The sequence below is a fragment of the Gadus chalcogrammus genome, chromosome 6, assembly GCF_026213295.1.
Source record: "Gadus chalcogrammus isolate NIFS_2021 chromosome 6, NIFS_Gcha_1.0, whole genome shotgun sequence".
In the NCBI taxonomy this organism is placed as follows: Eukaryota; Metazoa; Chordata; class Actinopteri; order Gadiformes; family Gadidae; genus Gadus; species Gadus chalcogrammus.
The window spans coordinates 8914422-8928633 of NC_079417.1; the positions used below are offsets into that span (position 1 = coordinate 8914422).

General features: G+C 50.1%; 1 protein-coding gene across 3 annotated transcripts in view; it reads left to right on the top strand.

The window, feature by feature from the left end:
• The window catches only part of tet3 (tet methylcytosine dioxygenase 3), a 38759-nt gene that overhangs the window by 8349 nt on the left and 16198 nt on the right, over positions 1–14212 (top strand). Inside the window, exons 1-3 of one of the 3 annotated variants that reach the window (XM_056591800.1) lie at positions 2518–2836; positions 8522–11447; positions 14015–14105. In XM_056591800.1, the coding sequence (XP_056447775.1) occupies positions 8570–11447; positions 14015–14105 (2969 nt within the window). In that variant the 5' untranslated portion in view covers positions 2518–2836; positions 8522–8569. Of the gene's footprint in view, positions 1–2517; positions 2837–3477; positions 4084–8521; positions 11448–14014; positions 14106–14212 lie in introns of those variants that run through there. The other 2 variants (XM_056591798.1, XM_056591799.1) reach the window with 2 other exon arrangements.

The window sequence follows — 14212 nt, forward strand, 5'->3', positions numbered from 1 at the left end:
AGAGAGGTTCTTAACTACTGCTTCTTGACAAGAATCTCAGTAGGTTGAGGAGGTAAAAACTGGTCGCTGAGAGAAAGTGAGGACTTGTTACATAATGCCAGGGTACAGCAGGTGGATAGTAAGTGTTTTCCTATACCTCTATCTCAGTTATAGTGTACACATTACATTTGTTTGAATAGAGACAAATTGACGATGCTTCCCATACCCTGTTGCCATGGAAACTGTTCAGTGGGTTTGTAGCACTACCCAAGGATTATGAACTATTCAGGCTTTCATTTTGTTTCTGTGTTTGCTTTGTCTTGTTGAAGCAACAACAACAGCGCAATATTAATATAAGTGAAAAATCAATTTCTTCAGCCTTGACAATTGTCCTGAAAAATCTGAATTGATGTATATTTGTTCTTAAGGAACTTATCTTTGAGCTTGTTTATCTTGTCGACAACATTTTACAGTGGTCTGGTCATGAATAGTGAACTACCTTCATCAACCCCTTCAGAATAATTGAACAGATTTACATAAAGGAACAGGAATGTCACCCTGAACGTTGGCCACTTTGAACATCCATGAGATCTTATTCTAGTATTCAGTGTTTTATATCGTCAGCACGGTCTCTCAGCAAAGTATTCTATAATATTTTACCTAGAAACCACGCTATCAACCCTTTTTCCAAAAGTGTAATTCCGCTTCATTCAGATATGTTCATCTCGTAGTAATTGTGAGCGAGTCGCGCCACGTAATCTATCGTCTCAGGGGTTAAGTCTGGCTGCGGAGCCAGAAGTGCTGTGTCACTGCGGCTGACTGTGGGTGGGGGGATCAGGCTGAAATGAATGACTGTGTGTGTGTGTGTGTGTGCGCGTCGGAAGATGCTGGTGAGATGTTGAACCGTAGGCTTTGTCATATGACACACGCCCACCCGACATAGGCTAGTGGAGGCGGGGGGGGGGGGGGGGGGGGGGGCTGTTCCAGTGACGATGGCGATGATGTAGGAGTTACATCACTGACGTGTGCTCTCTCTACCTCTCTACCTCTCTACTCGCTCCCTCATTGGCACTTCCTGGTCATGTGATGTAACCTGCTTCTCCGTCCCCTCTCAGTGGTCGGGCTTCTTTTTTTATCTGCGCCGTGTTTGTCTTTGGCTTTGACGCTCTTATGGATGTGGGTGTGTGCGCGCGCGTGTGTGTGTGCGACTGCGTGCGTCTTTGTGTGTGTGTGGCACAGAGCGGTGGAATACGCTGTTTCGCAGCAGCAGGAGGCGAGAGGTCTGGGGAAGGCAACGCTCTCAGCCGTGCCTAGCGGAGGAAACCAGAGGAAAACAGAGCAAGGGCGAGAAAGAAGACGAAAGGAAGAGAAAACAAGTTCAAGCTAGAGAGAGACCGAGAGAGAGAGACCGAGAGAGAGAGACAGAGAGTGAAAGCCAAGTGAGAGACTGAGACAGAGCCGAAAGCGAGGTCGCTTGAGTCAGTTCAGTTCCAGGCCCGGCACAGCCCGCACAGAGCCACACGCTCGCTCTTATAGCGACAGTACGATAACACGGAGCAGAAAAACTGGACCGCAGGAATGGCCTTTCTCCGCTCCGAAAGCTGCTCTCCACGCTGCGGGCTTCAAAACATCCGACAGCCCCGGAGAGAAGAGGATGACACAGGGCCGGACTACGAACGGGCCAGCTACAGCGACAGCAAGCGGGGAGAGAGAGCGAACGAGGGACGGCGATCACAACGCTCGCGACGGGGATGACGGCGTTGGACATCGGTGGGGAGATAGCGCTGGTTAACGGCGAACGGGCTGAATGAGGGGAAAGTGCCAAGAGAAGAAAAGACAGACAGAGAGAGAGGGAGATAGAGAGAAAGTCAGGACAGCAGAGAAGTGTCCTGTCCTCAGTGAAAACACGGTGGTCATCTCTGCTCTGAGGGGTTCCTCCTTCTTCTCCTTCCTCTTCCTCTTCCTCCTCTTCCCGTCCTTCCACGCAAAATAATAGCGAACTCCCCGATATCGCGCGGCGACTTCTCCTCCGCACTCCTGATCGCCGTTCGATTGTATTTCCTCCAGAGATTCCCAGCTTCCCTCATTTCTTTTGTTTTTCCTCCCACAACACCGCTGTGTTACGCGCAGCCTTCGTCCTCATCCTCCTCTTCCTCCGCCGCCACTGAGAAAAACATTATCCGCCACTCTCGCCCTTCCTCGCTCAGCCCTGCTCTTCGTTTCCCTCCCGTCCGTCGTTCCCGGGGCTGAATCTCATTGCCATCGCCGTGGCGTGTGTACATCCTCCGTAGGCTCGGTGGGATGGAGCGCTGAAGGAATTCCCAGCCGCTGTGGTGGATTATGGGATATGGAACATCTCGGCTGTCTCTCGCCCTCCTCGCCTTTCTGGGTTCCTTCCTTCATTCCCTTGAAAGCGTTGGAGAAGGAAGAGAGAGAGAGCATGAGAGACAGAGGGAGCGAGAGAGACACGTTGACGGCTACAGGTTGCAACAGATGGAAAGCCTCTGGGTTTGCTGGTCTTACTGGGAGATGAGCGCCGGTCCGACTGGTGTTTGTTGTAGATGTTACAAAACAAGCATGAAGGACAACTACACCACCACCACCACCACCTCTGGTTGTGCCCTTGCTGCCCCGTCCGTTCCAGAGGTGACTGGTTCGCAAACCAGGTGGAGGGAGACCTCTACGCATGGAGAATATGTTGACATAGACGCAGACAGTTCAACAACTCTCTTTCTAACCTCACTACCTTTTTTCCATCTTCCCCGACGCCGTCTCTGCGAGGTCGAGAACGCCACCACGCGCCGGCCGGCTTCAACGCGCCGAGCTTCCCCTCACGCAGACGCCAGACAAATATAATGTAATAACATGTTGCCGGGGGGGGGGGGGTGGGGGGGGGGGCAGTGTTATCTAATGTGTCAGAACACTATTTGGGTATTCATGGTTTTCCTGCAATGGAGAGAGACTGAGAGGCAGATTCTGCTGATTGGCCATAGTTGTGCTGCAGCTTGCTGTTTCTAAGGCTGCCGCTATAGAGTCCACCCCCTCTGTGTGTGTGTGTGTGTGTGTGTGTGTGTGTGTGTGTGTGTGTGTGTGTGTGTGTGTGTGTGTGTGTGTGTGTGTGTGTGTGTGTGTGTGTGTGTGTGTGTGTGTGTGTGTGTGTGTGTCTCTCTCTCTCCCTCTCTGTGTCTTTGTCGCTCGCTCTGTGCTGCTGCTCACTGCGCACTCCTCCATTCCGCCGTACGTACGTGCCCACATTGGCTCAGATAATGGCCTCTCGCTCTGCACACACACACACACACACACACACAAGACAGAGAGCGAGAGAGAGAGAGGGGTGGGGGGAGGAGGAGCGAGAGAGAGAGAGGTGCAGCATAGAGCCTGTGAGCAGCAGAGGGAGGGGGGGGGAGGAGCAGTTTGGAGGGCGAGTGAGTGAAAAGAGAGCAGGGGAGAGAGACAGAGAGCAGGGAAGGTGGGGGCTGCACCGGGAGAAGCCGACTGCAAAGAGCCGGAGAGAATAGGAAAGAAAGGAGAGGCGATATAGAAAAGGATAAGCGAGGAGCAGGGGAGATAATCAGAGAGAACGGAGGGAACAGGACGAGACGGCCGTAGAGACACAGAGAGGAGAAAGAGGGAGAGAGAGAGAGAGCGAGAAGCAGAAGGCGTGCAGTGTGTGTTTGTGTGTGTGTGGATGAGTGTGGGAGGGAGGCGGTGTGTGTCGTGCGCGAGAGGCTCTTAGCCGAACGTTGGCCTGTGTGTGTGTGTGTGTGTGTGTGTGTGTGTGTGTGTGTGTTATTCTTCAAGCTCTGTGTGCGCGTGGTGTGTAAGCGCGTGTGCTTCGGCGCTCTCTGTGTCTGAGCTCTGCACAGCGTAGAGAGAGAGGGAGAGAGAGGGAGAGAGAGAGAGAGAGAGAGGGGGAGAGAGAGAGAGAGAGGGAACACAAAGTGAGATAGCGCAACCGCGCACGTACACCTCGTCGCTCTGCACGACACCACACAGCGCTTGTGGCCGTGGCGAGCGGCGACCAGGGACTCTCATGGTGCTTTCCGTCTTGTCTCCCTTCTGCTGTGTGACCGCCACCTCTGTCTTGCAGACACCTAGAGCCATGTAAGTAGCCGTCTCTTTCTCTCTCCCTCTCTGTCTCCATCACTCTCCCCCCTCTTACTTTATCTCCCCCCCTATCTCTCTCTTGTCTCACGCACCCTCGCTCTCTCTCTCTCTCTCTCGCTCCCGGTACACTGCTCACATATGGGCTTTATGCTCCTGTTTTTTTTCATCCTTGTGCTATCGCTGGAGTTGTTTCGTCCAAGTGTTTAAGAGGTGCACTCTCCTGTACTGTACAATACCCCCCCCCCCCCCCCCCCTACCACCACCACCACCCCAACCCCCAACCCCCTCTCTCCTTCTCCCCCCATGTCTGTACTCTGTAACCTCCCCTCTCCTCCCTCCCCCTCCCTCTTTAATTTAGCTCTTTGTTTGGTGCTGTCATCTCCGGGGGTCATCGGTTAGGGCCAGTAGGGCACGTGAGGCTGGTGGAGGCTGTGTGTGACGGCCGCTCTGCCATTTCTCTGAGCGTGGGCTTGTTTAAAGAGCCGCCAACGAGACTAGCCAAACAGGTTCCGCAGCTGCTAACGCTGTGGTTTGTGGATGTTATGGAAAGACTGTTTGTGTATCGCTGTGTGTGTGTGTGTGTGTGTGTGTGTGTGTGTGTGTGTGTGTGTGTGTGTGTGTGTGTGTGTGTGTGTGTGTGTGTGTGTGTGTGTGTGTGTGTGTGTGTGTGTGTTTGCAGCTATACGTGTGTTTGAGCGGTATAAAGAGTTATCCGATACTACTATAGTAGTGGTAGCACTGGTAGTTATGGTGATGGTGTTGTTGGTAGTAACTGCAGTAATAGTCAAATAACAGTAGTGTCATAATAATAATGAATTACGTTGAGCACACTCTTGAACCAATTGAACTTGAAGCATGTTATACTAGTAGTTGTAGTATTGGCAGTGCTGGTAGTAATTGTAGTAATTGTATAGTAATAGTAGTAGTCCTCATAATAATGAACTTAATTCTGAGCAATTCTTGAACCCAATGCACTTGAAGCAGTAGTAGCATTAGAAGTAGTAGAAGTTATAGTGGAGGTGGTGGTGGTGGTGGTGGTAGTAGTAGTTATAGTGGGGATGTTGGTAGTAGGAATAGCAGTGGTAATAAAGATAACAAAGAATATAGTCCAGCGCATTTCTTGATACCAATGCACTGGAAGCAGTATTAGTAGTAGTTATGTTGACGGTGGGGCTAATAGTAGTAGTGGTTGTAGTAGTAGTAGTTTAGCGGTTATAGTGGTGGTGATACTAGTAGTAGTTATAGTGGTGGTTGTGGTAGTAATAGTTATGGTGGGGGTAGTAGTAGTCTTAGTTATAGTGATGGTGGTAGTAGTAGTAGTAGTTATAGTGGGGGTAGTAGTAGTCTTAGTTATAGTGATGGTGGTAGTAGTAATAGTTAAATTGGTGGTGCTGGTAGTAGTAGTATTTATGGTGGTGGCTGTAGTAGTCGTAATAGTTGGGGTTGTAGTAGAAGTAGTAGTTTTAGTGGTGGTGGTTGTAGTAGTAGTAGTAGTTATAGTGGTGGTGGTTGTTGTAGTAGTAGTAGTAGTTATGATGGTGGTGGTAGTAGTAGTAATATTATTAGTTGTAGTAGTTATAGTGGTGGTGGTTGTGGTAGTAATAGTAGTAGCTATAGTGTTGGTGGTGGTAGTAGTAGTAATATTATTAGTTGTAGTAGTTACAGTGGTGATGGTTGTGGTAGTAATAGTAGTAGTTACAGTGGTGGTGGTTGTGGTAGTAATAGTAGTAGTTATAGTGGTGGTGGTGCTAGTAGGAATAGCAGTAGTAACCAAAAACAACAATGAATAGAATCCAGCGCCTTTCTTGAACCCAGTGCTCTGGAAGCAGCGGCGGCGGCGGCAGTAGTAGTAGTAGTTAGAGGCGTGTTATGTGTACATATTTGTGGGAGCATGCGGTCTGCCTCGTCAGAGCGCTGGGCTGAGTCCCGCTCTGTACGTCACGGGGGCACCAAGGACACGGGGAGGTGCGTTCCCAGGCCCCTGGGGGCCGGCGGGGGGGTCCACCATCTCCTTCCTGTACCTCACCGGTTAGATTGACTCCCACGCGAATGAGTGGCCTGGAACCGGTGCTCAGTGCTTGGTTCCTCTAGTCTTAACGCTGTGTGACGGTGGTTGTGGTGATTGGGGGGGGGGGACGCCCGAGACATGTCATGTTTAGGTAGGAGAGGAATGAGGAAGAGAGATTGGACATTTGACTGATAACCTGTGCGCGTGTGTGTGTGTGTGTGTGTGGGTGTGTGTGTGTTCATGTGTGCGTGTTCTGTCTCCACACAGTGTCACAACACGACGGTTTCACACAACCGCCTCAGCCACTAACCCTCAAACCCCTCCACCCCTCCCCCACCTCCCCTTGCTTCTGAGCCATCTGATCCTGCTGATAGTTCAGACATGAGGATTCTGTCGTATTGCACGCCGGCTGTTGACTGGACCCCCTCCCCCCTCTCTCCATCCATACTCACACACCCCATTAAGCTACCCTGCTTTACCCCCTTTTCTCCCTCCCCCTCCTCCCCCCCCTCCTCCCCCTCCTCCTCCCACATCGCCAGTAGACACCAAGCACAGAAGGTGTGGGAAGTGAAAGGACAAGAGCATGCTGGCGCTGTAATGAATGAAATGTAATGAGCCTCCACTGAAGGCCTGTTGCACTTCAGACAATACGCCGTAGCTATATGTAAAGCCCTACTGTAACCCCAACTGGACTGGAGATCAGTGGTGAGGAACTCTGTTTCTCCCTGACCTGGTACCGGTTTTAGATTTGTTGCCAACAACAAGTTAACATTCATTGGTTTGGTTGTTTTTCTTGAGATTGGTTTCGGCGGTTTTGAGGTCCAGACTCCAGACTGCATGCTTGCTGGTCTTGGGGTTCTGGCTGCGTGATGTTTGAGTAGTGGGTTATTCATCTGTTTTTTTAGTCTTTGTGCCTTTCATGTCCTCAGAAGCTTGGCATCATGCCAGCTGGAGTGTGTGTTTGTGTGTGTGTGTGTGTGTGTGTGGTGTTGTGGGGTTTGCGTCTGAGCTTAAGTACATTTACACTGTCCCCTTTTAGCTGTGCTAACATCATACAGTATTTTGACTTGATATGTTAGGCTTGAGGTACCACCCTCCTGGACTCTGTTAATCATTCCTCGGGATAGACTTTGAAACACTATGGCGTTTTGAACGTATTCAACACTTACTTTGGATAACTTATTGCCAACAGATGAGGTATTTCCATTTAACATTTAGCCACATCTTGTGTTATAAACACCAACTAGGTAGACCATAGCTGGCTGCAGAGTAACTCACACTGTACAATCTGAATTGACTTCCCAAGCATATTTTGTTTAATATTTCTATGTATCTTTTTAGCTTCCTATTAATTCACTTTAAACATTGGTCATACCCACTCTGAATGAGGTCATTCTTCTCCAAACATTGTCCTCCTTTATGTCAGATCATGCTGGAGCCATGTTGCGGTTGCAAAATTCCATTAATTATATTTCTAGTTTTGATAGATGGTTTATAAAGCTTTGCGGCTTTGTTTCTGCTCTCACACTAGTTGCACACACCAAAGGTTTTGAGGGTCTCAGCTTACAGGTAGGCCTTCTTAAGCAAGATGCATAACCTCAAACTCTCTTTAAGTTTCTTTGAGTCAAAGTGTCTGTTAATAGTAAATCGTCATATTTACAATGTTGAATCAGTTACGAGGTGTTACCTCTACCAAGTAGGGACTATGGGACAAGCCTGGGCCCAGGTATTATTGGTCCCTGTTCAAAGTTTGGGCCGTTTAGTTGCGCTGCCTTGCTCATAAAAAAGGTTTATTAGATAAAGAGAGAATGGTCAAATGGTTTATAAGCTCCATCAGGGCAGAATAAAACGAAAATACATGACACATTCACATGATACATGATACATTCATTTACCAGTGCACAGATTCACAGAAATCAAGTGATCTCACAGTTCATGGACTTGTGACTCCTACACTGGCCTGTTGTGTAAGGACTTCTGTAAAGCAATTGTATTTTACTTCCTTTAACAGTGAATTTTCTGTGCAGACTAGTGACTAAATAACCTCCCCACATTTCTCTTTGTAAATGAATTGAGTTAAACAGTTATATCCAACATTTTTATCAGTGATTATTTAATCTGTTATTATATAACATATGTGGTACTTGTTTATTCCTAGTGTTGCAGGGACCTGTATCGTATTGGTATACGACACACTAGTTATGTTAACGTTTGTATTACATCACCGTGCTATTTCCTAGGGCTGTGTTTTTCTATATTTTGTACCTGCTTGTTGTTCTTGAGTTGTGTGTGCTTGTGTCTCCTGTTTGTCTCCTTGCTGTCATGCTTGTCTGTGTCTGATGTACTTTCCCTTTGAGGGTTTTAAAAGTTGATGGAATCCTAATCTGTCATGACTGGCACTCATCTCTCTCCATATTTCTCCTTTAGACTGTTTTGGAAGCTGATTCGTTGGATGGCCCCAGAAGAGGAGGCCAGATGGAAATCGGGTCACATGACCGCCTCCAGGAAGGCATGCTGAGCCTGGAACGGGCCAATGGGGCGAGGCGCTACCCAAATAATGAGGATCCCTCCACGGAATCAGAGCAGCAAAGGGCAGGGAGCATACCCCCAGGGCAGGACAAGTTCGGCGACCCCCAACAGCAGCTGCCCTGCTGGAAGAGTCAGGGTGGTGCAGCTCCTGGTGGGCCCGTCCACCAAGCAGACATGGAGGACGCCCGCAACCTTGTGGCTTTCTCTGCTAGCCTGGACTCCTTGCCCCCCTCCTCGTCCTCCTGCACTGCCGTCCCAGTGAAGCCCAACCCTACCAAGCTGTATGAAAAGTTCTCCCAGGAGATGGACTCTGATGGTGCGGAGGCCAGACCCACTGCAGGGGCGCCCAAAGGAGGGGTCAAGTCTCCAGAAGACATTAACACTTTACAGACCGCACTGAGCCAGGCCAAGCATGGGCACAAACCTCCCAACTGTGACTGTGATGGACCTGACTGTCCCGACTACCTGGAGTGGCTGCAGAAGAAGATCAAGATGGCGGCCAATGAAGATAACATGCCCTGCAAAATAAAGAGAGTGGCTCCTCACTCACAGCAGCCTGATCTTCAACAACCCCAACCCCACCACTTCCCTCAACCCCAGCACTCTATGAATGGAGCCCACTCCGTTCATAGTGTCTCTACTCCGTACCAGCAGCACCAAGGGCACCAAGGATCCCATCCAGGTACCCTACCCTGCACCAAAGCTCCTATTCCCTGCTCCCCACAGGTTCTCTCTATAGCCAAGGAAAAGAATGTCAGTCTCCAGACAGCCATTGCTATAGAGGCTCTGACCCAATTGTCTGGCACCGGTCCACAGGCTGCTGGCTCTCAAGGCCAGGCCTCAATGCCAGGTCACATCCATCAGCATTACCCACATGCTCACAATCACCCTTCCAAGCCTCAGAATGGAACTCACTTCTACCCATCCTCCCAGAGCCCCCTCCTGTCCTCACGTTCACAATCCGTCCCACCGGGGCTGAACCCAAGCCAAGAGGCCATGGTGTCCTGGGAGCAAAACAGACCCCAGTCCCAGGGTCAGCCAGCCCACACCTCCCCTCTTCCATCCTCTAACTCCTGCTTTCCGAGCCAAGGGAAACCCCCGGGCTACAGCCCACACCCCCAGCAGTGGCAGGAGGGCTCCGGTGCCGCCCCCACCAGCCAGAGGAGCCAGTGGATGCCTGACAACTCAGCTCCGCCCAACATTAGCATAGACCCCATGTCTGAGCTTAAACAGTTGCTTGGGGACAGCGGTGGAAAGTTAGGCAAACCTCGCTTCAAGCATCCTGTCCAACACCAATATAGCCCAAGTGAGAATTTCCAGGCCCAGGGCCATCCAGGGTCTGCCAGGATAAAGCAGGAGCCAGACTCGGGGGAGTATTACCATAACATTGCCACCATGGGACATTATGGCAAAATGAATGGTCAACAGGGCCAGCACTACTCTGGGCCACCGTTGTCTCCTGGCCAAGCAGCAATTTGTCACTCAACTCAGGCAGCACTGCAGCAGCATCTTACCTACAAGAGGAACCTCTTTTCGAACCATGCTCCTGGCTTCGGGGGGCTCGACGAGCGGTCTCCGTCAGCTTGCCAAAATCTAAAAAAGTGGTGGCCTCAAGTTGGACCTGAGGGAATGAACCCCCTAGCAATCAAACAGGAGCCCAAGGAACCCAAGAAGAAGAAGACCCCTCAAAGCAAATCCACGAGTGGGGTGCCAGCAAGCCCTCAGACACCCAAACCCAAACCAATAGTTATCAAGAAGACCAAGCAGAAAGCCTCCTTGCCAACCTTCCTGCCTCAGAATCAGATCAGTGTAGTGAAACCCTCACCCCATGCTCTAGTCAGAGCCCCGTTCCAAGCCAGTCTGCCAGCTGGTTCTTTCCCCTCTCTGACCCTTCCAAGCCTTCCCTCTCAGGCTGCGGCTGCAGGCCTCCCTGCCCCAGCCAGCTCTCAGGTATCCACATCCATCCCCCTGATTATCAACTCTACTGCTCCTGCCTTGTCCGACAACCCTCTGGCTCCCATGGGTCCTCCAATCCAGCCTGCTGGCCCTGAAAACCATCTTAAGAGAGAGACTGATGGCATGGCCCCTACTGACAGCAGCAGCACCCCCACCACCACCATACCTCTTACCTCTACATCCAGCACCTCGCAGTTACCAAGCCTAAACCACGTTGACCCAAAGTTCGAAGACCTGATGCTCCAGTTTGAGGCAGAATTCGGGGATTCACCAGCTCCGGTGCTCCCTGCAAGCCAGCCCATGGAGCAAGCCCCGACAGCAGCTAAAGCAGTGGTAAGCCACGGTCATGTCAACGCTAACTCAGGACCTGATGGGTTCTCGTTGTCATCGAACACCCAGGCCGATCCTCTCGGCCTCTCCGCCCCACCCAGCTCTGAGCCCAATCCAGCAGGCCAAGAGATGGAAGTCGACGCAAACAAAACAGGGAGCCAATGTGAAGCAGCCTCAAGCCTGGCCTCTGAAGTAAACCCTGCACAGGAACAGCACCCGAGGGACCAGGCACTCTCTTTGCAGACTCAGCAGGCTCTCCTGGAGCAGCAGCAGCCCAAGGCCCTTGAAGACCCATTCAACATGCCCTACTCGCCGCTGCCCAAACGCATGAAGATTGAGAATTCTGGAGGACTGACCGTGCTGTCCACTACATGCTACTCAGAGGAAGACACGCCCACTAAGGATAGTCTACCCTGCTCGCCGTCCCTCCGAGGCTTCCTGGAATCCCCTCTACGCTACCTGGACACGCCCACCAAGAACCTCCTGGACACGCCCGCAAAGGACCTGCAGGCAGAGTTCCCCGTCTGTGACTGTGTTGGTGAGTTGGCAAGCTTACTGCTATGTGCATTAAAATACATTGGGTTGTCAATGCTATGCTGAGCTAAGATTCTCCAAAAATAACAGACAGAAGGTAAGCCGTGCATGGAATACGAACGGTTCAAACCGTACGAGTGTTTCAGGTGATATTATGAGATACAGAGTTCAGCAGAACACCCACGTTTTAACATATTAACACAATCCCCATTCTACACGACACTTGCCAACCTTATCTAACGACAACAATACTTCCTATCCACCAAGGGCCACCAGCGCTCTTAACACAACCTCGATCCGAGCAGAGCTAGCATCCTGTCACTATGACCATGATTAGCATATCCCCTCCCACCTTTTGCGCTGCAAAGGTGGGAGGGGGGATCGTTATTACATCAGTGCCACCCACCCCACCCGCATCCCCATCCCCACCGCGACATCAGGTGACGGGCACCCCTTCCCCCCCCCAGCTCCTCGCGCCGGGCACCCGGCTGTCTGTGTCTGAGAATGTGGGCGGCGTTGCCAGGGGTGTGCGGCTGCTGTGCCCAGGGATACAGTACCGTCCACCCCGGCCTGTGAACAGTGGGAGGCTCTGGGGGTTGTGGCGGGGGGGTAATAGGGGCTGGGAGAGGGAGCCTATTGTGTCGGCCCAGGCTGTGACAGGTTGGCCTACCAGAGCAGAAGGCGCTCACTCAGCCCTTTGTCAGGCCGGGTTTGCTTTACAGAGTGGATAGGGGCTGCAGTAGAGCAACGTTTACCCCTGGTCCACACTGACCACACTCATTATGGTACTGTATACGGAGACGTATGTTCCAGTAACTCTCAGGATAGTGTTTCCTGCACGTAATAATATTTAAGTAGCAACTTAACGGGATTGAATGGTGTAAGCACTTTTCCATTGTGTAGTCTATAGGTTTACGTCAAAAAGCAATCCGAATATCTTATGTTATGATTTATCCCTTCTTTGCCTCTCTCTGATCAGTTACAAGTTCAGCACAGTAGTTAAAGAAAATGCACTTTGTTAATCCCAGACAGTAAATGTTAGAATCTGTAAGCAAACACATACAGTGACGGTGACAAAACTACACACACGGTTATATTATTCCAACAGTATTTACAATCTAATATTCAGTCTCCATCCGCCTCACACGACAGATAAAGCCAATCCACCTGCTTAATGCTTTCCCGCTGAAATATTCATGGAGGGTGGCATCTATAAATAATGTCCCTTGTATGTGCGGGAGACTCTTTGAAACTGTTAGACGAAAATAAAGTCAGTTGAATAATGTACCGATTATTCACACGTATTTAAACGTACAGAAACGTATACATACGGTATACAATGGCAGGCACAAAGAGAGGAGATTCAGCCTTCCCCCCTTAATCCTGGCAGCCTGCATAAGAGCCTGCATTAGTTAGGAACCCAGTCCTCTGTTGTCCCTAAAGCACACAGAGTGAACACTCTGTGGGGGGGCCAGCAGCTGTAGGGAAACACTATGTGTGCACTTCAACCACAGGCCTTCAGATTACCGGCCCTAATGCTAACGTTAATACGTTGGCGGCTTTAATCTCCCACTGGAATTTGTTATGACTAGGCTACTTCCTGCTCGGGGGCCACACCCTGGCTCCTCCCACTTGTCGTGAAAGCGGAATGTGACCTCAGGATACACGGCGGAGTGTGACAGCGGCTCGCGCTCACACACTGTTTACATTGCAGTGAGTTTGGCTTGGCTGTGAATGCTGGCGCCCGTTCACACACCGCAAATTAATCCTCAGCAACCTTTGTAAACAACCAGACTCGGAGTACAACTGCTCTGCAGTATTTCTATAGTAAATCTAACAAGCCTGTGCATACTGTATGTTTTAAATACAAGTATTTATAACTTAACAATAATATATATATATGGGCAAATAATGAGCAGCACATGGAGGCAGCAATACTAGGGCAGAAAGGGAATTGAAAAAACCTGTTACCAATGGCAGTTTGCCTCGTAACAATGTAGTCTTGTTGAATTCAAATGAGTGCACTGACCACATCGTCCACACGCCAATGCACAATTAATTTGCCTCCAGAGCATTTTAAAGCCCCTACACTCACAGCCGCTCCGTCTGCTTGTCCACCATTCCCTGGAGCAGCTGTAGCTATGTTCTCCTCACTTGCACCCCCCCTTTCACATGTGTGCCTTTGTGACCTCAGACAGATAATCTATAATCTCCTTCTCATTGTATACTGAAATACTTCAAATGCTGCAGTTCTTGAACTTCTTGCGCTACCTGTTCATCTGCAGGTACCTTTTGACCCTGCGTGTTCACTCCGTGAAACGTCCTTGAGCGTTTTAAAAAGCACTCTACAAGTGTAATGTATTATTATTATTCTAACAATTTTTTTTATTATTAATAATAAAAAAATAAATACGTTAGGGTTAGACCTTTGCCGGCGCATTAAACCAGAAGAATGCTCAGCATGTGCTGATAAGAACAGAATGAATGTATCTGAGAAAAAGACTGTGGATGCCAGTGTCTGTGAAATTCATAAATTCATAAACACTTTTTACTGGTTCTTCCCTCTCGTAGAGCAAATCCTGGAGAAGGATGAGGGTCCGTACTACAACCACCTGGGGTCTGGACCCACCGTCGCCTCCATACGGGAACTGATGGAGACCAGGTGGGACTCCGGCTGATCGCTTGTCTTCTCCCCCGTCTCCCCTGTCTCCCCTCTCTCGTCTTGCTAGTATTGCACCTGTGTTACACATTGTTGGCATGGCAACCATT